Here is a 27039-nt window from a genome sequence, read left to right as displayed (position 1 = left end):
TTTTTTTTTAGTTGGGTTTAACTATAAAAAAAGGCATTTTGTAGCGATTCAGAAAACCGGAAAAATTAGTTATCCGGAATATCGATGGTCCCGATCGTTCCGGATAATCGGTTCCCTACTGTATATATAAAATGGCATAAATCAACGTTGTTTATTAGTCCTGGTATTAAAACTAAAGTGAAATAAAATACTTAGAAATCACATTTTGTTATATACTTCTCTTTGCGACTTTTATTATTATTTATTTATTTGGGGAAGGGGGGGGGGGAGAGTATTCATTATCTGTATTTTGATTTTTACTCTGGAATCGGTTTTAAATAATATTTCAACTACTTTAACAGCTCCGATATCATGGATGTTGAAGATGTTTTTGAAGAAGAGAAACAGAAATGGGAAGCTAAGGTGAGACCATCTCGTGAAACATGCCGTACTGGTTATTCAAAAACATACCTATAAGTACATAACAATTTTTATTTTTTCGATCTGGTGTGCACATTCCGAAATATAATATTTTTTTCGATTACAATGCCATTCGTATATTGAAATGCGAAATCAAATTGAGGTATTTTTCTCCGGAGAAACTGCAATAAAAAAGATGTTTCTTATATAAGATAAACGCCCTAACTTTGAGCTGCTATATCGAGTTTATTATTTCTTTACCGGAGGACAGTAGCCTGCAAAAAAGCGGACTGGAAATATCTTCTAAAGTAGACCCATCTTGATGCCACCAGTGATGATGATTCTTATTTCTATTATCGTATATATTTTTGGAAATTTGAAATGTATTTTTAGATTTTTGGTCTGATGCGTAGCTCTTGATAAATTCAACCGTTTTCATATTTTTCGACCACCCTTTATAATTAAGGTAAAGGTTATATCCCTATGAAATCTTTCGTATGTTGGAAATAAATCTTCGCTATTTCGGCACTGGTTAATTTCTACTACTACTACCAGGAAACGAGTAGGCTTTAAAACAACTTTCTGGAGGGAAATTAAGTGAAAAATAAATAATTCTCCCTCGTAATTCTGAAACTCTATTGATACCACTTTAAGCAATGATTGCTATAGAAAAATTATCCTGATTCTTTTCTTTTTATTGCTAATAAAACTAATAAATATGTCTTTGTGAATTAAGCGTTTTAAAGACAGTTACAGAGAATATTTTCTTGTGAAAAAAAATGTTTGAATAAAAAAAATTAAAAAAAAAAAAAATTCTATTAATATTGCTAGATATACACAAGTATTTTTCGAAAAATGTGACACTCGTTTATAATGAGAAACCAGTGTTATAATGTGATTCTTTTGCAAATGTTATGAAATGTTTTCTGCCTTATTAACCCTGATATGTTACGCTCATAAGCTTACGCTTTTTTTTAATACTTACAGTTTAAGACTCAACAAAATTTAAAACAAAAAAAATATTAACTGTTTTTAGACACTTATGGCTAATATTTTAATGTTATACCAGTTTCAAATGAGCCGCCTCAGTGATAAAAGCTATTAATATTTTCCACAAAAATCACTTTTGAAGATGATGACAGGATACTTAGAAGTTTAGCTTCAATATTGTCTGAAAATACCTGTCGAAATGTGAATTTTCCGAAATCAGAACTTTTGTTCAAAATCATTATTCATTAAAAAAATATTGTCATATATTTAACAAGCATCCGCAGAACAAGTTGAAACTTCCATTTTACTGTAATATAAACACATTGAAAGATTTAACATGCAATTTTTTATTTCATTTCATTCACAGAAGCGCAGGTGAAATCATCACTCAGTAACTATTTTTTTCCAGATGGTTAAAATCTTCGAAGATTTGTATCCGTTTCAACATGCTATAACTCATGGATATGAAAGTAAGCAAGTCTCTGATGTGAAGACTTGTGATGATGACGAGAAGACGCAAACAGAAAATGACGTAGCTGTCATATTTGAAAAACTGAGCAGTACACATGGAGCTGATAAGGTAGCCGAAGAAGAATTTCATAAAGTAAGACATGCATTATTCATTACCCCCAAACTGTTAAGATGATTTCGACTGTTTAATTAACGACTGTTTTAATTCCAATATTTTTTTCAAGTGTCATTCCTTTCCTGTAGGTGTTGGCTGATATTGACGTGAGCACAGTGTCGCCTCATTTGCTTGAAGTAAGTACTTCTGTATCCTAGACCAGTTCCTGAGGTATCCTGAGTTCCTGAGGATATCCTGATCCTGAGTTCCTGAGAATACGGAAATAATTTGCGGAAAGGCTTGAAATTATTTTAGAAGTCGGGGTTTTTGCTTTAATATGGGCAGTTGACGTATGCACTTTCCTTCGAAATGAGACAATATAGCAGTGTCAGATGCGTAAAAAAAACGTGCTAGTACGAAACTGTACTTTTTAAGCATAATTTTTTTATCACTTATGAATCATTAGCTCTATTGACTTGGTTGGGTTTCATTTAACACAGCATAAAAACACAAGGAAACAATATCAGATGCGCTAATAAGTGTGTAAAAAAAATTGCTATCTTTATACTACACCTATGAAATAGTATAGTGCGGCTTTGAGGAAATCTCCTCCAAACTGAAAGTCTGAGGCTATCTGTTACTCTGGTAACAAGCGCGAGCACATTTCTAATGTGGGTGAAATGGAGGAAGGAAGGTGTCGATTAGCTTACTCACTACGACCTACGGTAAGATTAAGACCAAACTATTCACCTCACATCCCTATTAGAAGTGACCCTTCCTCGTAACCTTAGTACCCGCCACGACGCGATACGGGTGTCTGGAGGAGTTCTCCTGAAAGCCGCACTATAGTAACTCATATCTATAATACTATTAGTACTATAGATCTAGTTTTTAGTCTCATTCTATTCAGTATGAGAAATACAATATCTCACTTGTCTAGATGAGCTGTTCCCAAAAGGTGTTCAGTGGAAAGATCACATGAACTTTCATTTTTAAATCAGTAATAATTTTTTTTGAAGCCAGTAATAAGTTTGTATCCAATCAATAATTGATTATTTGTTTAATAAATAATTATTATTACGATTATTTCGAAATTAATAATTAATTATAATTATTACGAAACTGTTTAAGTAAAATCCCCCCCCCCCCCAATAAAAAGGAAATAGCAAATTTTAGAATATATAGTTATATTTTTTTCCAATAACAATATATTGAACAAATTACCGAAGGGATATACATTTAAGTATGGATTGTATCATCGCATTTAATTTAAAATAATGTAACTAAATTCAAGAATTACGAATTATTCACATTATAAATGAATGGAATGAATTAATGAATGGACGGATAGAATTTATAGATGGAATTCATGGATGAATGGAGTGGAATGGGTAGATGTATGGATGGATCGATCTCATTAGGACTATAATTTTCTGAGACATTTGCTCCAGGCATTTCAAATTTTTACTTATTTGTTCATCAACATGGATAAATAAATCTTTTTGTTGTATTTTTTTTTAAAAATAAACAAAATTATTAATGTAAGCCCTCCTTGAAATTCAGAGTAATGCGAAATACTGAAAAGTAATTTATTTTCATTGTAGTGGTACTTAAATTACATCGCTCTAGAGCTGCTATTAATATCGATGATAGGCTATTGGCGACTATCTGGTAAACATCTCTGAATACATTTTTATTAGTTCTACCTTCAACCTTTATTTCCTTGAGGATGATCTGAAGACATGCCATCACAATTTTGATTCTCCAGAGGAGGCCCCGCCTTAATATCTCGACAACCTGGTCTCCTCTCGACGTTACGGTCGAACAGTTTACTGAGGACTGATACCGCGTATACTCGGTCCCTTTATAGGTTGATCAAAGGGGTCACCCACGCGATCACTGAACGCTGTATTTTCACTGTAACACCCTTTTTTTCTATTAATTTCTACGTAATCGAAAATACTCACTGACTTAGATTAATGCATTTGCGTAATCACAAGTAAATTAAAAGGCATAATTTGTGAAAAAATATTTCACGTTTAAGTGAATTTAGTGATTATCTATGAATTGCTTGAATTTATGAGTGCTTATCTATGAGTTTCGTTCCACAATTAATAGAAATTTATCAAATTTACATAATCATTTGGGGCCGGGATTGGAGAGTTCGATCATTGTTAGCCGAAAACTTCCCGTCTACAAAATGGTGGCTGGTGCTCGCTATATCTGTTGGGGTCACAAAGTCTTCCAAGTACCCTTAACAAATCAAACCTCTGGGGGTACTGGATCGGATATTAATCGGGTTCTGGTGCTGGTTAAAATTACGATCTGTGGATGGATTTGTGGTGTGTTAATGTGTAATCCCTGTCAAACGAGATGTGACGTATGTCTCCGAATCATCCTCAGGGATGTTTCCTACACCGTCACTAATATCCCATCGTGCTGCTCCAGTGCGACGCAAATAAAAGTACTTCACATAATCATTACATGTTGTTATTAATGATTAAGAATAATCTTTATAGCAGCTAATCTGTTTAACAATAATAAATAATTAATATAATAAAAAAAATTGAAATATATTTTATTTCAGTTTCTTGAAGACAGGAAAAAAGAATGCCTGGAAGTGTTTCAGCAGTTTGACGAAATAGTTGGTCTTTGCGAAGAGGTAGCGAATAAATATATTTGAATCGCGATCACACTGTTTAACATGAAAATTGTTTTTTAGATGAAAATATTAAAATAACGAAGTTGTAATTTTTTTTGCTCGCATCAAGCTAAAATCCACGTTTTATTATTGTTACGCACATTGTCACGGGAGAAACTTTTTTCCCCACTCTTTTATCTCCATAACTAATAAAAAAAATTTTTTTTCTTTTCTTTTTTTTTTTAATGTCGGGCACTTGGGGATTGTCCCATTGGCCACAGGAATGCCAGAACTGCTACTCTTTTCTCGTAACCCAGTGGGCACCTGTGGCGAAGCCACGGCGGTGGAGCAGCGTCGCCTACGTCACACAACCACAAACCCGTTTATAGGGCGGGTCACATTCACACAAAGGAGAAAAGACATAGAACACACAGAGAGAGAAAGAAACATCCATGCCCTGAGCAGGATTCGAACTCGCGGCCAATGGCTACGCAGTCAGACACGCTAACCACTCGACCACCTGGTCAGCCTAGTTTAAAATTTAAAGTATGGAAAAGTGAGGCAAATTTAGAGTGAGCCTTGAAGTTTCAATTGCTGAAAATTGCTTTCGAAAAGAAATTTCAAAATGCAAGAAAATTATTGGAAGAGGAGCTTCCCTTTATCTTGAATTATCTTCTCATAATTTACTTTCATTTTGATATTTTGAAAATTTCTTTTCTGGCAGACCACTCTATCTTCGAATTCACTTTTTCAATACTATAAATTTTAAATTACTTATGAAGTTGAAAGAGAATTAGCTAAGTATTTTCTTACGTGGTATAGAGTCCTCAAGCAGCTCGCATTGACAATGGGACCCATCATAAAATCAGCGATTTTTCGTGTCATTTTTGGTAACTAATGCCTTACCTATTTTTCATACGTTAACAAGGATTCCTGAATGTATTAAGAAGAGAGAAATTCGAAAAATTCAATCTAAGCGTGGCGACTTTTCTTCTACGAGAACGAAACGCCAAAAACTGTTTTGTTTTTGATACACGAAGCAAGTTCCTTTGTGTTCAAACAGAAATCATTTCTCATAGTTTCATCTAAAGGATAGAAAACAAATAATTAATGTAAAAAATAAACAAACATGTTCAAATTGTTGTGCAGTGTTATTTCATTTTGTTTGAAATTGTTATATTCATTCGATTTTATAGTACTTTCATTTGGAATATGAAATTTGCACAAAGCGAGAGAAAGAACAAATGCTATTGCAGAAGTCCATGATGGAAGAAATTGAAAGATATTTATCAGAAGTGGAAAAAGCAGGAGACCAGGAAATCGATAATTTGAAGGTATGGAAAACTAAGGAAAATATGGACTTCCTTCTGAAATGAGTTAATTTTGTTTACATTTACGATTTCGATTAAACCCTTTGACGCAAATGGGACAGATGCGCCATCTGCGAAATCTTTCCTGCAACAATAAAATTTTCCCTCTGGAAAAATATAAAAGGACAGATGTCCTTTTATATTTATGTTTTTCTAGATGGAAGATTTTGTGGGCAGATGTCCCTTTTATATTTCTATTTTTCCAACGTTCTAATTAAAGGTAAAAATATATTTTGGTAATTTTAATTATAAAAAACAGTCTAAATGTTAGTAAAAATAAACTGTTAGATTATCTGAATTATATTTGTACTAAAATATATAAATCAAAGAAAGTAGTTAGAAAAAAACTTTTTTTTCATTCATATTAAAAAATCAATGAACAATTGATTTTGTAAATTAAAGAAATTTCAATAATGAATAACTGTTTCTCTTAAATCTAAATAACTGTAAATAAGTTGAAAAATTATTGTTTGAAGGTGAGTTGTGTTTTACCTATACAACAGAAAAAAACACTGGTGTTTCATGCTGATCATAAATTATTAAAATGCTATTTAAAATATTTTTCCTTTTTATTTTGACCTAAATTATTACAAAATAATAAAAAAAGTATGAACAATATGTTTAATTAAAATTCGGCGTCAAAGTGTTAATCCATTTCATTTTTTTTTAGTATTTTTTCTTCAAGCTTAATCTCCTTTTTCAGATTCAAAGTATATTCTCAAATATATTTCGAACTCTTCTCACCAAAACTTTTTTCTTAATAAAAATTATCCTAGAATGTAAAATAATTGTAAAAAACTAAAATTCATCATTTTCTTATGTAATATTTAATAATAATTAAAAAAAAAAGCTAACTACGTTTGATTGAGGGAATTTTTGAAAAAAATATCCAACTTATGAGTTTTTTCTTCTAAGTTACATATTTTTAAGTACAAGTAAGTAAAAGTTTCTAAGAAGAAAAAAAAGTCTACAGATTTCTAAGTTCTGCCTTTATTTTAAACTTGGATTTCAGGAGGATATGAATTGTCACTACGCTATAACGGATTTTTACTGTATTACTTAATTTTTCACCCCTTTAATTAATTTGAGCCTAAATATGAGATTAATTGACAACATGAATCATCAACCATTTGTTACTGATACCGAAAAAACTGGTACTTGCTCATCTCTAATGTGAAATTAACAAATATGTAAATTTGTAAAAATATTTAGGGCCTTTAATCTTAAAACTTCTGTGAGTACAAAATATAAACATATTTAGAATTATTTCAACAAAAATGATATTCGTGCTAATTCTTAATCTTAGGTGGTTATGGTTTAATATATATGTATATATATGTATATATATATACATATATATATATATATATATATATATATATATATATATATATATATATATATATATATATATATATATATATATATATATATATATATATATATATATGCATATATATATATATGCATTTACATATATATATATATATATATATATATATATATATATATATATATATATATATATATATATATATATATATATATATATATATATATATATATATATATATATATATATATATATATATATATATATATCACGAAATATAATCGAATAGTGGAACAAACTCCTTATGAATGCTTAAAGCTAAAATTAATCACATTTTTTAAATTAATCTTTTTTAATTAAATTGTAAGAACAGAATTAATTGAATTAAAAAGAGATACAAACCATAAATTCAATAGAAAATTATTAACAAGTTTTTAAACTCAAAATCAATGAATTTGTATTTTTTGCTGAGGTACTTTTAATACCTCTCTCAGATATGTACATTGTGCAAAATAAAAAAAAACGAACCACCCTTAATAACTTTTGAGCTAATGATCGGATTGTCTCGTTCTAGGACTCATTCTTAATGATTCGAAAAGGTGACCTCAAATATACAAATTAATTAGGGCAGATGATATTTAAATTTACGAAATTAGACACAAAACGAAATTAGATACTTTTTCTGAATAAACCTATCTTTTTTTTCAATGGATTCGGATTTCTGATCCCCAAAATATGGGGCGTAATCGCAATCTGAAAAATATGGTCCCCATATTTTAGCCAGGAAAGGGATGCAAAGCTTGGACCCCTTAGTTTCGCCATATCTTTCGAACTTTTTAAGCGAATTGAAAATTTTTTGATCAAAAGTTATTCAGGGTGGTCAATTTTTTTATATTTTCCGCTTTGTACGAAATGTTTGAAAGCAATAGCTTACAGCCCTATCAAATTGCATACAAGTCCCAAAGACAGTGCTAATATAATAATAATTAACCAAAATAAAACAATAGTTATTCATTAAGTGTGAAAACAATTCGGATCAAAAATCAGACCTTTCAATATTTTGAACAGAGAAACATTTAGCATTTTCAGAACCAAACATTTGGCTTTAATTTCTGTCATCCAACGGTAAAACGTTGTTGAAATCATTTTTATTCCCACATTTTTCATAAATATATAAAAATGACATACATTTATGAGCTGAATCACAAAGTGCTATTATATAAAATAATACATTTTTCTGTAATCTTCTGATTGCAGAAGAATATTATCTACCAATTCTTTTATGTTTTAGGATTCCATTTCTAATTACGTAACCGATGTAGGAAAAACATGGTCTCGTAAAATTGATGCTACATACGAAGACATTGACAAAAAAGTGAGTTTATTATTTCAGCTAAAAACTAAAGGGTGATTCAAGCCACCTGTATGGGTTGCAAAATGCTCGTAAAATTCGAGGCGTCGTCTGAAAAAAATTGCTTTATCATTTATTAAAAGATAAGTTATTTTTTCAGTCACCCGAACGCAGAATTCATGTTTAGCCTCATTCAAATTTTTTCCCAACCTAATTTGAAAACGAATTCTGTTACAGCCTTATTTCCAGTAATTGCAAAACAGAACATAAAGTTATTATCTCTTAGTAACGGAGTCCATCTGTTTACTCTACTCTGTGACCAATATTTATTTTTATACAATACCCCTGAACCCCCCCACCCCACGGCTTTCTCAAAATTGATTTTAATTAATAACCGGCGTTGAACAGCCAATCCACTTTTGGATATACGACTGTCAACGTTCAATTCCGCAGCCTTATAATTTTGAACCTATCCCTGAAAAGAAGGAAACTCCCGGATTGAAACAAACTAGCCTTCGCTGAGGACATTTTGATGAAACTAACTCGTATTTGCACATGGAGAAGAAAACCACGGAATTCAACGGTTCACCCGGTGGCAAGAGAATTCTTATCTATGATTCGTCTACCACTAAGGATAGTGGTAAACGAATTTAACCTCAGCACTGTGACAGGTGCAGGGCTGATTGTGCTCCGGAAAAAATCCGGATTTTTCGCTAACAGTGATCCGGAAGTTTCCGGAGATCGAAGGTCCAGACTTTTCAAAAAATTATTGATCACAGAATTTCAAGAAATCAAATTTTCAAAGGTGGAACTTAAAAACACAGTTTATTTGTTTGTAAGGTAGAGCCAGATACTTTATAAGTTTATATTCATGATTAATATTTATTTTTTTATCAGTAAATAGTTATTATACTCATAAACTCAAGAAAGAAAGACATATTTGTAAATTTTAATTACTTCTCCAGGTCATCATAGGTATGTGTAAATGGTATACGTATGAGTAACTCAAAAAATTTTCCGGAATTTTGACTTAGGCTCACAATCACCCCTGCAGGTGTAATCAGCAAACAGAATTCGCATCGACTTGTCATAGCTGGGATTCGAACTTGGGCCACGTCATCGGTAAGCAAACGCTCATCGCCTGAGCTTGCACCGCAGATGTACGACAGAGCGCAAGATGACGCTATCATTTAAAAAAAAGGGACGTTACACTTTCAGAAAAATTGGTTAAACGACTGAACCACAACATCGGTAAGAATGCAACATCTACCGATATTTTCAGCAACCTTAATAGGGTGCCAAGTTGAAAACTGAGCCATACGGTCATACAAATTAAATCATTTTAAAATCATTGCATAACTCTAGGGTTCAATTTGAACGGAAACACGATTTAAGCTACATCTCATTTAAAGCTGAGGCCATGCACCCGAATGTAGAAAAACTATCATTCAAGTATATTTTGTACTTCCGATTATATTTTTTTTTCAGAGTCTTCGAATGGATTTATGCAATGAGAGAGTAGAAGCAATAACATCCAAAGATCTTCGCAATGCATTTCTAGCAGATCAAATAGAAACTGCAATACTGTGGAAGAAAGCCTACGAAGATTTAATGGTAAGTAGCAGTGTTTCTTGTTTTAAGAGTTGTAGATTTTTTTTGCAAAAATGGAAAGAAGCGACCCTATTTCTGAAATGTTTGTCATTTGAAGTTTGCTGCAGTACGGATGATTTTTCGAAGCTCTTTCACTGAGGAAAATTAATTTAAATTATATCTACCATCTTTCCGTGAAGAGTTATCTGGATTGTTATAAAAATCTCCACTTCGGCGACATTTCTTCTATATGATAATTAACAAAATAATTGTCTTATTCTAAAATTGTGCAATTTTTTGAGCCTAAATAATGTAGAACTGATGTAAGTTTTAAATATTAAAAAAAAAAAAAAAGTTAGAGCACAAACGCTTTTACTTTTCGCGCTATACATTGTGCGTAAATGACATGATTCATTTTTGAATGATATGGATGAAAATGAATGATTTCATTTTCGCACTAACATGCACTATACATTTTTCATTTATAGAAATATCAGCATACACTTTTAGCAAAATGAGCTCAAAAGTTTTTCTTCTTGAAGTGTGAAATATTTTTTTTAAAGAATTTCACAGTAGTTTTTTTTTAAATGCAATTTGCAGATGTTGTCAACGGAGCTCGAGAAATACAGATATAATTACACCAGGACGAAATCTGATATGGAGAGGTCAATTTATTGGATGCAACGTAACTACCGAGATAACATGCCCGAACTGACCAAATTTCAAAACCACGTTTCTTTCCTGGAGAGCAGGAAGACGGAGCTCTCCGAAGAACTTCAGAGTTTGACGGAAGAAATTAGAAAAGAAGAAATTCGTGGAAGAGACATCAAACGTCAGTACGCTAATAAAATTGTGGTAATGCAGGATATTAAAAGGTAGGATAAATTTATTTTGATCTTCATTTTCTAGGACTTTAAAGTTTCGAGGTAGTGACCTGAAATAGGCAAATTAACCCTTTAATGGGCCCTTTATTTCTAGTAAAGGTAAATTAAAGTATTTTTGGAATTGAAATTGTTTTAAGAACAGTAATTGATATTAAAAAAAACTCATTCAGTTTATAAAAATGCCATTTTTTTGGTGGTAAATATATTTAACATGACCTATTAGGAACTTACTGACTTTTATTTTTCTTTATTTATAAAATAAATTCCTTAAAAGCTACAAACTTCAAAAGGAATTATGTATTTTATAACTTTTATACGTTTTTTAAAAGTGACAAATGGTTACCAATTTTATTCAAACTCACTTCAAGTAAGCTGAAGTTACTGAAAAATGGAAACCTAAATTAAAAGTGGTAAAACGTGGTGGTAAGTATACTTACTATGGCCTTCAAAAGGGTTAATTAGTGCATACGATAGTTAAGTTATGAAATCGGACACAAAAATATTCTTTTTTCTGAATAAATATACCTTTTTTTCAACGGATTTTGATGGCATCCAAAACATAGGGGGTACCGTAATTTGGGAAATGTGAGCCAGATAGAATTTTAAATATACGACGATTTCTCAAAAACTATTCTACGGATTTTGCTCAAATTTTGTATTTTCCCATGTATAATTTTTTACATTCTTTAAAATGGTGTAAAAAATTGAATGCCATACAATTCAAACTTTTTTTCGATTATTATTAAATAAAATAATAAATATTTACTAAAAATCATTTTTTGCATGAATCGATAAACTATTTTTACAATTGTGTGCAAAACTTTTTCAGTTCGCTTAAAAAGTGCTTGATATATGGTGAAGTACGCAAAAAAGTAAAATTCGCCTTAAGGAGTCCAAAACTTAGGATCGCTCTCCTGACCAAATTATGGGAACCAAATTTCCTAGATTGCGACTAGTCCCTATGCTTTGGATGTCAGAAATCCGTATCCATCGAAAAAAAAATTTGTTTATTCAGAAATAGTACGTTTTTGTGTCTGATTTCGTAACTTAAACTATCGTCTAAACTAATTAGTTAGCATATTTGAGGTCACCCGCTCGAACTATTAAGTTTGATTCCTAGAACGTGGAGATCTGATCCTTAGATCAAAAGTTATACAGGGTGGTTCGTTTATTTTTTTTTTTTTTTTTTTTTGTACACTAGCAAAATCTATGTTTGTTTTAAAGTACGTTTTTTATTTGGATCATATAGAGTGCAATCAATTCTAATTGTAATTGAAGACTTGTGATTACTTGTATTTATAGATCAGATGATTACTTTGTAATGTCTTCAGATCTGAAAAGCAAAGAGAACTTGTTTAAAGTCTCGTAAGTTTAAAAATGATATACGGTATAGATATAGCTGGTTTGTTAGCGACAACGAACATGACTAGATTTTATTTTATTCTTATGGAATATATGTGTTTGTATTTATATATGATTAAGTATGATTAGTGATTTAAAGTGTTATGGCTTGTAAACTAAAAAACAATTGCTGTAATCCTGATCTGCTCTCTCTCCACTAAATTCTCGGTTTAAAAGTCGTAACTTTTCAACTTGTAATAATGATCATAAATTAATAGAAAATGATAAATATTATACTGATAGCAAGTAAATGACTATTATGCAATCGTTAACGGTTATAATTTTTAGTTACAATCTATGCCCGATTCTGTAGCATGTCTTTTGTGCTAAAGAAACTACTGACTCATTTCCTGCCAGCTAAGTAGCAAAATCTACTTTAGATAGGAATGGTTGGCTATTTTTTTGGCTTTGAAGGCGCACTTTTGACAACCGCTAACGCCAATCAATAGATAGTTGATCGAAAATACGACTGCATTCCTCTCGAGCAAATTCTGCTTTGTCGCCTTCTTAGAATCCATTAGTCATTGCTCTAAAATCTTCCCAAAAAAAGAGCAGAGGCTTTCCCATAATTGATTTTTAAGTGTATATTTTTTTAAGAAATTGTATACGGTGAAAAAGTTTGAATTTTTTTTTCTGGCGATAGAACAGGAAGAGCATACTCAGTTTGCTCTTTAAGTTATTCTGGTGGCACAACCTTTACTCATCATGCTGCTTATTTTCTGACTCAGGAGATTCGCCTTCCAATGAGGTGATCCAGATTCGAATCTCAGCGATGGCTGGTCGATACGAACTCCGCATCCGGCTCTCAACGACCATAGTGCTGACGCAAAATATCCTCATTGGTAGACGTATCATGGGTCCCCTTACAGTTAGGCTATCCGTGGGAGGTTTTTGCGGTTTTCTTCTCCATGTAACACAAATGCGGGTTAGTTTCATCAAAAAGTCATCCACAAAGACAAATTTCCTTATTTTAATATTTTTATTTTATTTTGTACTAGGCAAGCTACTTTGCGAGCAGTTTCGAAACATAAAAATGTATTTGAAGCCAAGCAATGTGAAATCTCCGATCTTCTATCTGAGATTCTGGAAGGAGATCAATTCATTTTCGAGGAAATACTCCATTTACCGTGGACACCGCCTGAATCGTAAGTTTGATTCATACCTTATATGGAATTCGTTCATGTTATGCTCATTCTGTCGACTGCAGAATATTAATTGATTATTTTAAAAACCATCTTATTAAGTAAGTTGTTTGAAATCGTGTTGAGTGATCGCGTTTGTCATACTTTGCACCTTTGGGGGAAAAGTTAAAATTCATTATAGGGGATGGAATTTCTCACTCATGGCAGGTTATCGGGGTATTTTATAAGATAAAATTGGTTGAAACATACTTTGAAAGGTCTCGATCAAAATGTTTATAGTCATAGTACAATTTGTTATGAAGAAAATGCTGTTGTAAGCGATGAAGTTTAGTAGCTATAAAAATACAGTAGTAAACAATGAAGTTAAGTTTTGTTCCTTTTCAGATAACAAAAATCTGAAACATATTTGTTGTGCTCAGTGGCGTGTAACATTCCCAGGCATACAATAAATTACTATTAATATTAAAACTTTAATTCTCTTATTTTTATATAAAATAAATAGCTGATGATTAGTTCATGAAGAATTTATGATTTTGAGGCAAATTTATTAATGAAGTTTAGGGACATTAAGTATTGTATAAAAATATCAACTATAAAATTCATATGTTCCTTACGGAAAGTAAATCAAATTTTTTGAGGATATTTAATTAAAAAATATTTTAAAAAAAAGTAAGATTCCAATGTTTTTTTGTAAATTACTAAAATTCGTTTTTTTCCCCTAGTAATTATCGCTTTCAGTGACGATTAATGGGCAAATATCTTCAGACCTTTGTAAGCTACCAATTGTGCTTTTTTTTCTACATAAAAAAGTATAAATAAAAAAGTTACCCAGCTAACGCAAGCCAGCTAATGAACGCTGAAATTTAAATGTTAGCAAAATAACAGTAATTCAACAGAAATCAAATGGAAATTTTCTGACTAGTTTTATTATTATTATTTTCTCGAGGTTTCAAATTAGATAATTTTGAATAATAAAAGAAGAGGTCTGCAAATTACTTACTGATTTTTTTATGGACATTTTAAAACTGATTTTCACAAGTTTCGCTTTACATGTTTTACTATCAACTTCTTCATAATAAATACGACAGTAGTGAATCAGTAATGATAGGGAAAGAAAGAAATATTTTCAGAAAAATATATTTAAAAATTAATATTAATAATATTTAAAAAGTATTATAATAAAAAAAATATCTTTGGAAAAAATTAAAATTATTATTTCAATTAAGAGGCCTTTTCTCTCAGGCTCAACTGTCAAAGGGGTGGAGGAGGAAAATTCTAAATATGCTTTGATTCCTACTTATTTAATTTTCACAAATAAACTGATGGTGGATATTTATTCTATTCAAAAGAAATTGAACAATTCCACTTATAAAAATCAGGAACGTCACTAAAGCGAGTTGTATTTTACATTCTCTATTAATTTTTTCTTACAAAATTATACAAATAGAATTCTGCAATCAGTAGCTTTTGAAAAGCAATTAAATAGTTTACATTTGTCTGCTTTTAGTTTTTTGATAAATATGTTTGTTTTTGTGCAACTATCTTTAAAAGAATATTTAAACATCATCACATTGATTTTCATCACTTTAATCTGTAATAAGAATTAGATTTTAAGAGATTAAAAACTGACAGTTGTTTTCAGATCTAAATCCCGATTATGTAGTTTTAAATTACTTACACAAAGCGCTAAATATTGCTTTTAAAGTTTTAAGGAAAACTCTGTAGAACCTCTAAACATTTTTAAGTGCTATTTCTTTTAATCTATTAAAGCGATCCCTATATTGTCTACCATTTTTTAAAAAGTATTGTGGTTTCAAATCATAAAAATTAAACAAAAAAACAATAATAATAATAAATAAATAAAATTAAAAAAATAAATGTAAAATCCAAAATGGCAAGGATAAAGAGCTTCTAAGGTTTATTTATTTTCTCTTTTAATTTCATTTTTAAACTTTAATATTGATATTTTATACAACGAAAACTACCGTAATCTCTCAACCCATAGAGAATTACAATTCTTATTAAAATTAATAATGTAGCTTACATATTTGTGTCTTCTCTTTAGGACAGTATTATTGGAAGATAAAAATGGTGCCGAAAGTAAGTTCTACTTCACAGCAAAATTTTAATGCTATTGCTGTAGTTATTTAAAGTCGAAGAATAAGAAAATTCTGCATTCGAAATTAATTTGTAGAAATATTTGAAATTTGGTACTTGCAACTCGAGAAAAAGTGAAGTGATAATGCCTAACAATGTGATTTAAATCAGATTTAATTGGATGCCTGTAAGCGACGTCACGGGTGAATGTCGTACCTGAATGGCTTCCGAATCGACAAATGCCACGATTTACCTACGATGACGTTGCTGGGCAGGTCGACCTGAAAATTTATATTCTCAGTCAGTAGCCAATGGCCTGCAGACTCTAATTCATTAGTAGCCACTCAAATCTAATGAGTGGGCGATCGTTATAGATAGGTCCTTTTCATTTAACAGCCACCTTTTGCAAACTTAAAAAAAAAATCATATTAGAAATAATCTACGGATATAAAAAGATCCAACAATAAAATATATAAATACGGACAGAATTTTGTTCAACATACTAACTTGTTGTCGTAGGCCATTAAGGCAAGGGGTCCAATTGTTCTTGTTTTCCAGTGGCGCCATCTATCGCCATGGATTTGACATCTGTCACACCTGTTTATAGGGCTGACCCATTCATACATACACAGATAGTAATTTTGACCTGAACCAGACAACGATCAATCTCTAATTCAGTCCTCCCAGAGGTATAGTTTGTTGTGAGAAGATGGAGGATTTTGTGATACTGGGAGTTTTCGGCTGGCTGGATCCGAACCCCCGTTCTCACAAATGTGAATCCAGCGCCCTGCCAACAAGGCCATCCCCACCCTATCATACTGACTTTAAGGAACTTTATGTAAGGATATTTGAGGAGGCAAAATTTATTTAATGTATGCATTACAGCTTTGAAATAGGTGAATCGTACAAAAACTCTCCTTCTACATTAATCTTTCCACTACAAATCGATAGATTCTGAAAGATCAAAATTTTGAATGGCCACATTGGACATCTTAATGAAAATTCTGTTTTCCAGCATCCCTTTTTGCTATAATGTACTTTTAATACTAAACGATTTTTGTTAAAAAAAAAAAATATACCAAATAAAGTGATAGGAAAAAGTGACCGCATATTTAATTTAGGTCGCCACTCATTTTCCTTGACTCGCCACGTGACGAGTGGTTATTTTTAGGTCTACTTGCAGGTATTCAATTAAAAAAAAGTTGTTGAATTAACAACGTAAGTCTAAGATTCACAAATTGCTCGTAATAACGAAACGATATAATTATAATAAAAAAGAGACTATGGGTTTGTGTAGTTTTTCCCACGCAATAGAATCTTTCAATTCTTGTAAAAATCGACTTAGTTATATTCTATTCTATAAAGTAGAATAGTCAAAACAAAAGTCCACGTTTTCTTCAGATGAATCCCTTGAAGAAGTAGATAGTCTAATCTCGATCAAAACTCTGAATAATGATAAATTTGGTGATGCTTTTAGACTTTTAATGTCAAGTAAAGATTTTGAAGCTGTCCTAAATCATATTGCAGAAGAATTAGTAAGTGATAATTCTCATATTTTTTATTACCAAGAACTAAAAACTATTATAGTAATATTTTCTTCCGCTTTTAGGGTTTCATGCTCGATTTTCAATGGGTGAATTACGCTAAAAAAACTTTGGATATAAAAAATGAAATAAAATGGATTGAATTATTTAAAGTAAGTACTAGCCTTTCTTGTATAGAATATTTGTTATTTCCTAGTTTCAATGAGGTATTAATTTGGATATAGTGTATCATTAAAAAAAAATTTGTGAAATAATTGTTTCACACAAAATGTTTTTTTCTGAAATCGGTTCTTTTTCATTTCTCGTATGCCTAAAATTTGGTAGTTTAGATTTATTAAACGTAGGTTTGGGGAAAAAAACCCTCAGTTTTAATATAATTTATGAAATAATTATAAATATTTTCTATAATTAAAATAGGTTGCTTATCAATTCTTGAATGCCTTAAGTTTTCCAATGAAAGTAAAAATAAATAATAAAAAAATTGTACTTTTTTTTCAATTCAGAAACTACACTGCAAAGAGAGGTAAATGTAATTTTTAATCAATTTGTGGTGTACCGTGCTTCTCGCCAGATGGCGATACAAGAAACTTTCCTTGTGTATCATTCCTTTCGCTAGATGGCGGTAGAAGAAACTTACAAACTTTTTGTAATTCTGAAACTGGCAACACAAGACTGAACTCTTCTCATAACTTGCAACCGCTGGCTAGTCAACTAGTCGTTTTTATTCTCCCGTACTCTGCAATATTCCGCAGCACCCTGCTGCTTTTCGCTGATTCTCCAATGTCGGACTTACTCTACTCAACTATCTATAATATTTTAATTTTTATCCTAGAATCATGTAACCTTTTTTTTAACTAACTTAATCTTTACTTTATTTATTATTTTTTTCATAATAAATTGTGATGTTAAATTTAAATGTTAACTTTCTTTCTTGCTTAATAATTGAGTTAGCTTAACACCACGAATTCAATATTGATACTTCTTTAATAGAAAAGAAAAAAAAAAGAATATCTCAATATCTAGTCGTTCCTCTTCTCATAACTTGCAACCGCTGGCTAGTCAACTAGTCGTTTTTATTCTCCCGTACTCTGCAATATTCCGCAGCACCCTGCTGCTTTTCGCTGATTCTCCAATGTCGGACTTACTCTACTCAACTATCTATAATATTTTAATTTTTATCCTAGAATCATGTAACCTTTTTTTTAACTAACTTAATCTTTACTTTATTTATTATTTTTTTCATAATAAATTGTGATGTTAAATTTAAATGTTAACTTTCTTTCTTGCTTAATAATTGAGTTAGCTTAACACCACGAATTCAATATTGATACTTCTTTAATAGAAAAGAAAAAAAAAAGAATATCTCAATATCTAGTCGTTAAAATTAGATAAATTTTAAAATTTATTTGAAAAATAAGACAGTTTATAAGAAAAAAACTACATAAAAACCAACTATTTTTATAAGTGAGACAGGGTCTTAAGGCTGTTTTTCGAAGGTTCCACAGTAATATAAAATGATGCTTTTTTGAGAATAATATGCTATTTTTTAACTGCTGTGAGTTTGCAATTGTTACTCATGACTGTTAGGTAAATTTTAGCCCATCTGAATCCAGAGTTGTCAACGCTTACTTTGGAAATGACGCAAGACGTCAATATGGAGAAAAGCCACAGTTTCACGAAAATGAAAAGCGTGTGTGATCTCATTTTTTAATATTTAAAAGCTTACTCAAATGTTAATCATTATTCGGGCTTATAAGTTTTCATAAACTGAGAATAAAGGCAGTGATATTGATTATTTTCATCTCGGTGGAAAAATGTCGCCAAATTAGCGATTTTTAAAAAAAGTTTAATAACTTTTAAAATATGTAAGTTATTTGTCTGTTTTAAAGCCCAGACAATTCTTCACGGCAAGATTATATAAATCGTTTAAAATCATCGCAATACTTCAAATGTGAGGCTCTCAAACTATGGCTTTTCTGTTTCCCTTGGCGACAGAGCTTCGAAAAACAACATTAAATGATAGGTTTTAAAATTCGGGAAGATCAATTCACAGGTTGAGACATTGTTTCGAGTTCAGCAAGAATATTTTGGAAATGGGAAGCAGATGATTATTGTTCAATTACAACCTTCTATTACCTGAAATAATTATAATAAATCGAAAATTTTCCAATTATCATGACAATACTACATAAATAATCTTGATTTGCATTTCAATCGAGGAAGGGAAGAGCGTGAAAAGTCCGGAAATCGCGTAACATTGAGATGCCTATTCCATTAACAAAGAGTTACGTTGTAATTTATTGTTTGTTGTTGCAGGTATTTAAAATAGATTTTGAAGAAGATTTAAAAGACTTAAAAAATCATATGATGAAATTCACCAAAATGAACGATGCCGGCGAAGCTGTATTTGATTGGAGTAGAACTTTGGAAGGCTTTATCGATTTTATAACAGTAAAAAAGTTTGTATTTCTTCTTTACTCAGTCATTCGAACTCCTTGAATATAGAGAAAACATGATCTAATCCACCTAGCCTATAGTCCTACTCAATAATTTTAACATTTCAAGAACTATTTTATTTTACAACCGGCGTTGAAAAGCCGACTCAGTACTGAGTTTACGACTATCAATGTTCAAATCCATAGCCTTTTAATTTTGAAACTAACCCAGAAAACAAGGGAGTTTCTGGATCAAGCGTTGGATCAAAATAGCTTCCGTGGAGAACTTTTTTTGTTTTGTTTATGTAACTAACCCGAAATTATGTTACATGAAGCGGGAAACCACAACCTCCCATGGTTGGTTCAATGAAAGAGGATTCTAACCCATGATCTACCACTAACGATATTTTAAGTCAGCACTGTGATTTGTGCGAGACAGGAGCAGAGTTCGTAACCAGCCACTACTGGTATTCGAACCTGTGTAACTTCAGTAGGAGGTGAACGGTCAATCCCTTGAGCTTTTCAATGACTATTTACGGAAATTTTTTTAGAAATCTACAATGCCTTCCTGGTTTGGAACGTGATTCTAAAGGCCATTAATAATTTTTCAAAATCACTCGTCTCCAAATGACAAGGCTATTTAAAAAAAAAATTTAAAGCCTTAAAAATAAAAATAAAGTATTTTTCAAGACTATCACACCGAAAACTAAAAAATCAGTCTTGGGAAAGAAAACAAAAGTTATAATTTGTAATTGAGTTAGCATATCTTAGGGGAATTCCCTTAACTATGAATGTTACCATATTACGTAAAAATTCGCTAGTCGTAATTTTTAATTTACGAAAATATCCATGTTTTATTAGGCATCGATTTTCTAAAACGCAGTTAGAAGAAATGGAAGAAGAATCGCCAAAAAAAGAAAACATAGACTGGAATTCTATTCAAGCATCAATTCCCAAAATTCACCTGTGGGATAGTGTAATTTTACTCTTGAAGAAATATAAGTAAGTTAATATACGAAACTTAATTTGTGCGTAAGTTACTAAAATTCTGAATATATATCGGCAGGTATGTGTATGTTAAGGAAAGCAGAAAACCTTACAACAATGCTTGTTGTACTCATAACTTCAGTTTTTTTTCCCTATCACTTATTCCTCTAAAGCTTTTCGTTTCCCTATGGATGGTGTTTTCAATATAAATGTAAACAATAACAATCTCGAGCACTATACCTGCTCTAGTTCCGGTTAGAAAGTCTGCAGCTGCTTACTACAGCTTTTTCAGAGAGGCGATATTTCCAAACGGATAATTTTGTTTTCAATAAAAGAAATAAATTGGATAATTTCTGAGCACAAATCTGCCGTATTTCATAAGATATTAATGTTATTAAGTAATTCTGGTGAGTTTGAAGTGAAATTTTGTATTAGTTAGTTATAGATATATTGTTAAAAATGGTGACATGGTTGCTATATTTTTAATAACTCGCTTTTCTGGCCTCTTTCCATTTGTTTATTACTGTTTGTTCTCGTTGTAAGCTGCTGTGCACCATCTTACGCTAGTATTATCACCTTTAGCATTGTTAACACAAGTATGGATGGTGTTTTCTACACTAGGGAACGCTGCAAGCTCGGGACTGCCTAAATTTCCGGGTTACTGTTTCAGTTGTATTTTAAAGCCATTTGGCATCATTGTGTTTTGAGATTCTTGCAAACAATGTATTTGATTACTTATTACTTATGTTTACAATGCTAACAATACTTGTGTTTACAATACTAAAAGTGTTAACACTAACGTAAGATGGTGCACAGCTTGTATCACGAACAAACAGTAATAAACAAATGGAAAGAGGCCAAATCAAGACTGCCAAAAAAGCGAGTTATTCAAAATCTAGCAACCATGTCACCTTTTTTAATAATAAATAACAAAATAACTAAAACACATTTTCACTCCAAACTCCCCAGAATTACATAATAACATTAATATCTTATGAAAGACGGCAGATTTGAGCTCAGAAATTATCTAATTTATTTCTTTTATTGAAAACAAAATTATCCGTTTGAAAACATCGCCTATCAGAATAACATGCTGCAAACTTTTTAACCGGAACTAGAGTAGGTCCCGAGCGCGAGATTGTTATAGTTTACATTTCTATTGAAAACACCATCCATTGTTATCATTGTAAACACAAGTAATCCAATACCCAGGGCTAAAGAGAATAGAAGGGCTAGTTCACTCCGCTCTTAGAGCTGAAGCTACGATTTCACTCCTCACGACGTCACTGTGTCCACAGATCTCGGAGATCGCAAGCAAAGATATGATAACTTTGCATCCTTCTCTTTGTAAAAATAAGTTAGACTTTTTCTGGTTATTAGCCTTCAAACTTTACGTAATTAACACATTATTTCAGTTCATAAACATAGTTCAAAAAAAACTTTCTTGGTTATTATATTAAAAAAAAATACCATTTTAAACTTATAAAAATGTTTTGCTAGTTGGTGAAAATGACACGATAAATACTTTATTTTAAAAAGTTCAGTTTTAACTTTAACTATTAAGAAAAATGAAGGCATATATCGACACTTTTTTCATCTACATATTCTTTTATTACGATAAGTTAAGTTAAATTTAGAATCCCTGATTTTAAAATATGTCGTTAATAGCAATTGGTTCATACTTAATCATTAGGAAACATCAACCTTAAACGCTAATTACTGAAACAAAATAATAATTTAGGTTCATAATGACATTAGAAATTTTACAATTGTTTATAGACATTTAAATTCACGATTATATAATTTATGGATATTTAAATTGAAGAGAATATAATTTTTAAAAAAAAATCATAAATATTTAGAATAACTACATTAAAAAATATTTTATGAAATTAGGAGAATTTCAACTATATACTATATATTTTATTTATACTTTTTATTTACATTTTAATTTTCTTTGACTTTATCCATTTTTTAATTCTTTTCACCTGCCTTTCTTTATGAAGTAACGAGGCGGTTTCTATTTAGATAATGAATTTTTATAAAAGTTCTTTACGACAGAATAAACGTATTGCTGTTTTATATTAACTGTGTCATTTCGGAATCCATTATTTGCATAGTTGTTCATTTACTTTAGGGAACACGCGAAAAATTACACTTTTTCCTTTGTTTTTGTATCAGAATTTTTGCAAGTTGCAATCGCGCAAACTGGCATTTCGATAATAGTTTTAAATTCTTGTAAATTCACTGCAAAAACTGAGGAAAGTCATTATAGAAAATACCAAATGTCTTAGAATATCTCGCAAAAGGAAATGATCCAATATTAGTTAGAGCTAGTAAGGCCAAACGCTCCGTTCTTGAAGTAAAAGTGCGAGCTTTGCGCCAAAGTGACGTCACTAGAGTGACGTCGGAGAATCGCCGCGGCGAGAGATACTTCAAAGGAGTGAACCAGCCCTTCTATTCTCTTTAGCTCTGTCCAATACCACGTTAGCAAGAATCTCAAAACACAATGATCACGTTGTAAGCCAAATGGCTTTAAAATACAACGGAAACAGTAACCCGGAAGTATAGGCGGTATGGAGCTTGCAGCGTTCCCTAGTGAGGAAAACACTATCTATAATAAGCACTAGTGAGATTAACTCTGTAAATAATTGAATTTCTCTGCAACGCCCAGTGTGACGCTTGGCTAATTCATTCTGCTATGATTGGCATTGCAACGCTCGAATACGCCATCTGGGGAGAGACCGGTTTCATGCCTTTGTCTTTTTGCATAATTCGTAGCTAAAATCAACATGGTAAAGGAAAAATCTCATTTTGAAAAAGGGAAAATTAAGTACTTTTTAATAATATCCAGTGAAAATAGCAACTTTAAAAAACGCTACGCACCCTGATTAAAGTATAATAACTAACCCTTCACTGCGCCTTTTGGCAAAGAAATTTTAATTGGATTTTCTCTGTTGTCTTCTGCAAAAAAACTTAGACAAACTGCAAAGGCGCTTCTCTTAGCGCAAAGAATTGACCATCAGCCAGTGCTAGTTTCAACCTAGAAAGTTAGTTAGCTTGGCTGCGATTTCGGTACGAGGAATTGATAGGTTTTGAACGAAAATGTTGAAATGCGTTAATTTGAAGCTTGTTGCAACAACTTCATCCACCCCCTTATTTATCGATAATTTTATGTTTATTGTTGCAGACTCTACACTTAATATTTATGTTGAGTACCAGTAATTTTATAACATAGCAGTTTTGCAAAATGACGAAAAATGGTTCTCCCTTCAAAAAATTGTAACTAATTGTTTTCGGCATTTCTCTTGGATTCCTTGACACATCCTGCATTTGAAAATTTATTCTTTATTAATTAAAATTATTTTTCTAGACAATTTCCTCACAAAGTTAAACTTTTGTTTTTGAGAGATAAATGAAAGAAACATTTAAGTACGATGTCTGCAAGCTCGGGCGAGGAGCATTTTCCTCCCCAAGTGTGCAGCGATAGCTGTGACTCATCGTTTTGCTGACGTGATGAATCCAAATGATTGAAAATTAAAGTACAGTAGAGCGCCGATTATCCGAACTATGTCCGAATTCACTTTTTTTTCAAAAGTTAAGAATACTTTTTAACTTATTGACAATTTCTCTAAATTTAGAAGAATAAATAATATCCACTACATCTGAAAGCCATACTTAATTTACAACCTTTTTTTAGCAGTTCACTTATAGTAGCTTACATGTATTACACAGTTAAACCTACATACCCCTTTATCCCTCTTCGACTGAAAATTATCTTCCAAGAATACGAGCTTCATTTTGACAGTCTACAATGGTTTTAATGCGGAAGGAGTTTATGAATAGATAAATGCTGAAGTTCTACAATTGGGAGATGGGTAATTGTAATTGTCACTTATGGTTAATGATTAAAGTGCTTGGAATCTTAAATCTTGGAATAAAATTCTTAACAGAAAAACAAATGAAACTGTAGTTTCTGAATCAGTAAATTTTCCGGATGAAAAGATGCCAGGTTATACAGCATAAGAAATAGAAGACTGGTGTCGAGACACTGAAAACGATCCAGGATTTTAAATTATGATGAAATTGTTGCTGAAATTTTGAATGAAAATCGGAACTCCTCAGACGAAGAAGATAGTGAATTTTCTCATATTCGATATTGCATTACTCATTCTCATTGCATTAAATTGGCTAGAACGTCAAAATGATGTTAAGCCAGTTCAGTTGATTTATTTAAAAAGAATAAGGGATATGACTGCTCAAAAAAGAGCATCTTCTTTGAAACATAAGTTTTTGCTGGATTTCTTCTGCAATGGAAAATAAAGAAAATGTGGTAAAATCAGTAATTGACAAAAAATTATAAAAAGCTGAAATATGATAAAAATGAAAAAAATTTCAACATGTCAGAGCTATTTTAGATAGCACTGCCAGTCCTAAGCTTAGAAAAAGTGTGAAGGAAAGTTAGTATATAAATAATCATTTAAACAACTTTCCAATTATCCGAACCATGTTCGGTCCAGAGCAGTTCGGGTAATCAGCGCTCTACTGTATTATTGAATCTCTTAATTATGAGAAGTTTTTCTTTTAAGTAGTACTAAATGTAAAACATTAATGCAAAATTAAATTGCAACATTCACCACATACTAAAACTAAGAATTACTCACAATTTTCAGTGCTGAACCAATCAAGTGTTTAATTTGCATTAAAACTTAACTTATGCAATCCATAACTAAGACGTAATACTTTGCTAAAAATTATAATTAGTATACAGAAGTAATTCTATTATTTTGAAACTCCTTCACTATCTAGAATTGTTAATTAGTCTAAATTATTCTTAGTAAACTACACTGAGAGACCAATCCCAACTTATCTAAAATAAAACCTTTTATTTTACATACATAATAATAGTCTAGTTTTATGAGAAACAAATTTAGAAATGCTGAAAGTGGCTGTTGTATGCCATTAATGCATGATTCTTGTTTCCAGTGACTCCATCCATAGCCAAGAATTAGACCAGTGATTCTCAAACTTTTTTTTTTGTTGTGGCACACTTTTAACGATTTCGAAATTTGACGGCACACAATGAAAAAAAATTAGATTAAAAGTTGTTTAATTACCTATTTTACACTGTGTTAAACAGTTTGTGATAACAATTTTGAATGTGAAATAAAATAATAAGTACTACAAAAGCAGTTATTGAGGGATTAATTATTTCTGTCGACCAATTGTTTATTAGTTAATAACAGTTATTTTTTTTGCTAGTTATTAACTGTTATTTTTTTACATTAACTGTTATTTTTTGTTAACTAGTTTTTTGCTAATTATTAATTGTTAGCTTAATTTTTGTTAGTTATCCTCTGTTAATTTGTTTATTAATTGCATAGCTTACTTTAATGATTAGCTCTTACAAAATTTTTTAAAATTGTGTCATATACAATTTAAACACTTCCATCCTATTTTAAGATTGTCAGAGACAAGGCAATCTCCGACAAAGATGTTCACTCGGTTAAAGCGTGGAATAATTATAAAAAAGCATATATATATATAAATACATTTTTATTCAAATTAAACTTTACTCATAATAAAAAAAGCATTATAATTTTTATTGTATCATTTCTAATATTTGGCGGAACATTTTAAGAATTTGGCGGCATACAAAAGTGCCGCGGCAGTGGTTGAGAATCACTGAATTAGACACACACCATCCATCCGCAGATCATAACAATCTCAGTTCCAGTGCCCCCAAATGTATTGATTTGTTATGGGAACTTAGAGGACTTGTGACTCACAAAAGATTTAGCGTGCACCAGTCACCGTTTTGTAAATGGGGATCGAACGCGCGACCTCTCGGACGTGGGCCGAACCAACTAGTTTATCACGGCTTGCAAAAATTAGGAAAAAGTGGTTATGCTGAAAAAACATTTTTAGAAGTTTATGTACAGTTAGTTTTTTTTAACTAAGAAAAAACTAACAGAATTCTTAAACTAACATGTGTTTAAATTTAATTTCATAAATTATTACTTTTATTATTTTTTTTTGCACCCTACTTACAAATTAGACTAATTGACTCAAATACTAAATTATTAGTATTTGTTAATAGAAAATATTTTACTTTTTAAATAAGAATATACGATGAATAATTTTATATAAACTCCTAAATAATTTCTCTAGAGATTTTCTGACTTCAAGACAAAGATTAAATGCACTAAAGGTAGAAGTTGAAACTGAAAATACAGAATTGGACAAGCTGCTAGCTAACTATTACAGTTATGATATACCAAACTAAATTTTAAGGCAAAATGAAGAAGCC

General features: G+C 31.1%; 1 protein-coding gene across 1 annotated transcript; it reads left to right on the top strand.

The window, feature by feature from the left end:
• The first annotated feature begins 249 nt into the window (after positions 1-249).
• Positions 250-27034, top strand: LOC107455111 (uncharacterized). The gene is made up of 15 exons (XM_071183377.2): positions 250-402; positions 1799-1993; positions 2104-2151; positions 4542-4616; positions 5792-5929; positions 8590-8673; positions 10138-10263; positions 10840-11114; positions 13523-13669; positions 15732-15766; positions 17165-17298; positions 17373-17459; positions 19624-19766; positions 20604-20744; positions 26901-27034. The coding sequence occupies exons 1-15, from the start codon at positions 352-354 to the stop codon at positions 27013-27015; spliced, it is 1794 nt and encodes a 597-aa protein (XP_071039478.2). The 5' UTR covers positions 250-351; the 3' UTR covers positions 27016-27034.
• Positions 27035-27039: the final 5 nt, after the last annotated feature.

Source organism: Parasteatoda tepidariorum, chromosome 3 (assembly GCF_982258835.1).
Source record: "Parasteatoda tepidariorum strain Cologne lab strain chromosome 3, Ptep-v5.0, whole genome shotgun sequence".
Lineage (NCBI taxonomy): Eukaryota > Metazoa > Arthropoda > Arachnida > Araneae > Theridiidae > Parasteatoda > Parasteatoda tepidariorum.
Note: the sequence above shows the minus strand (reverse complement) of the source record. Positions and strands in the feature narration are given on the sequence as shown.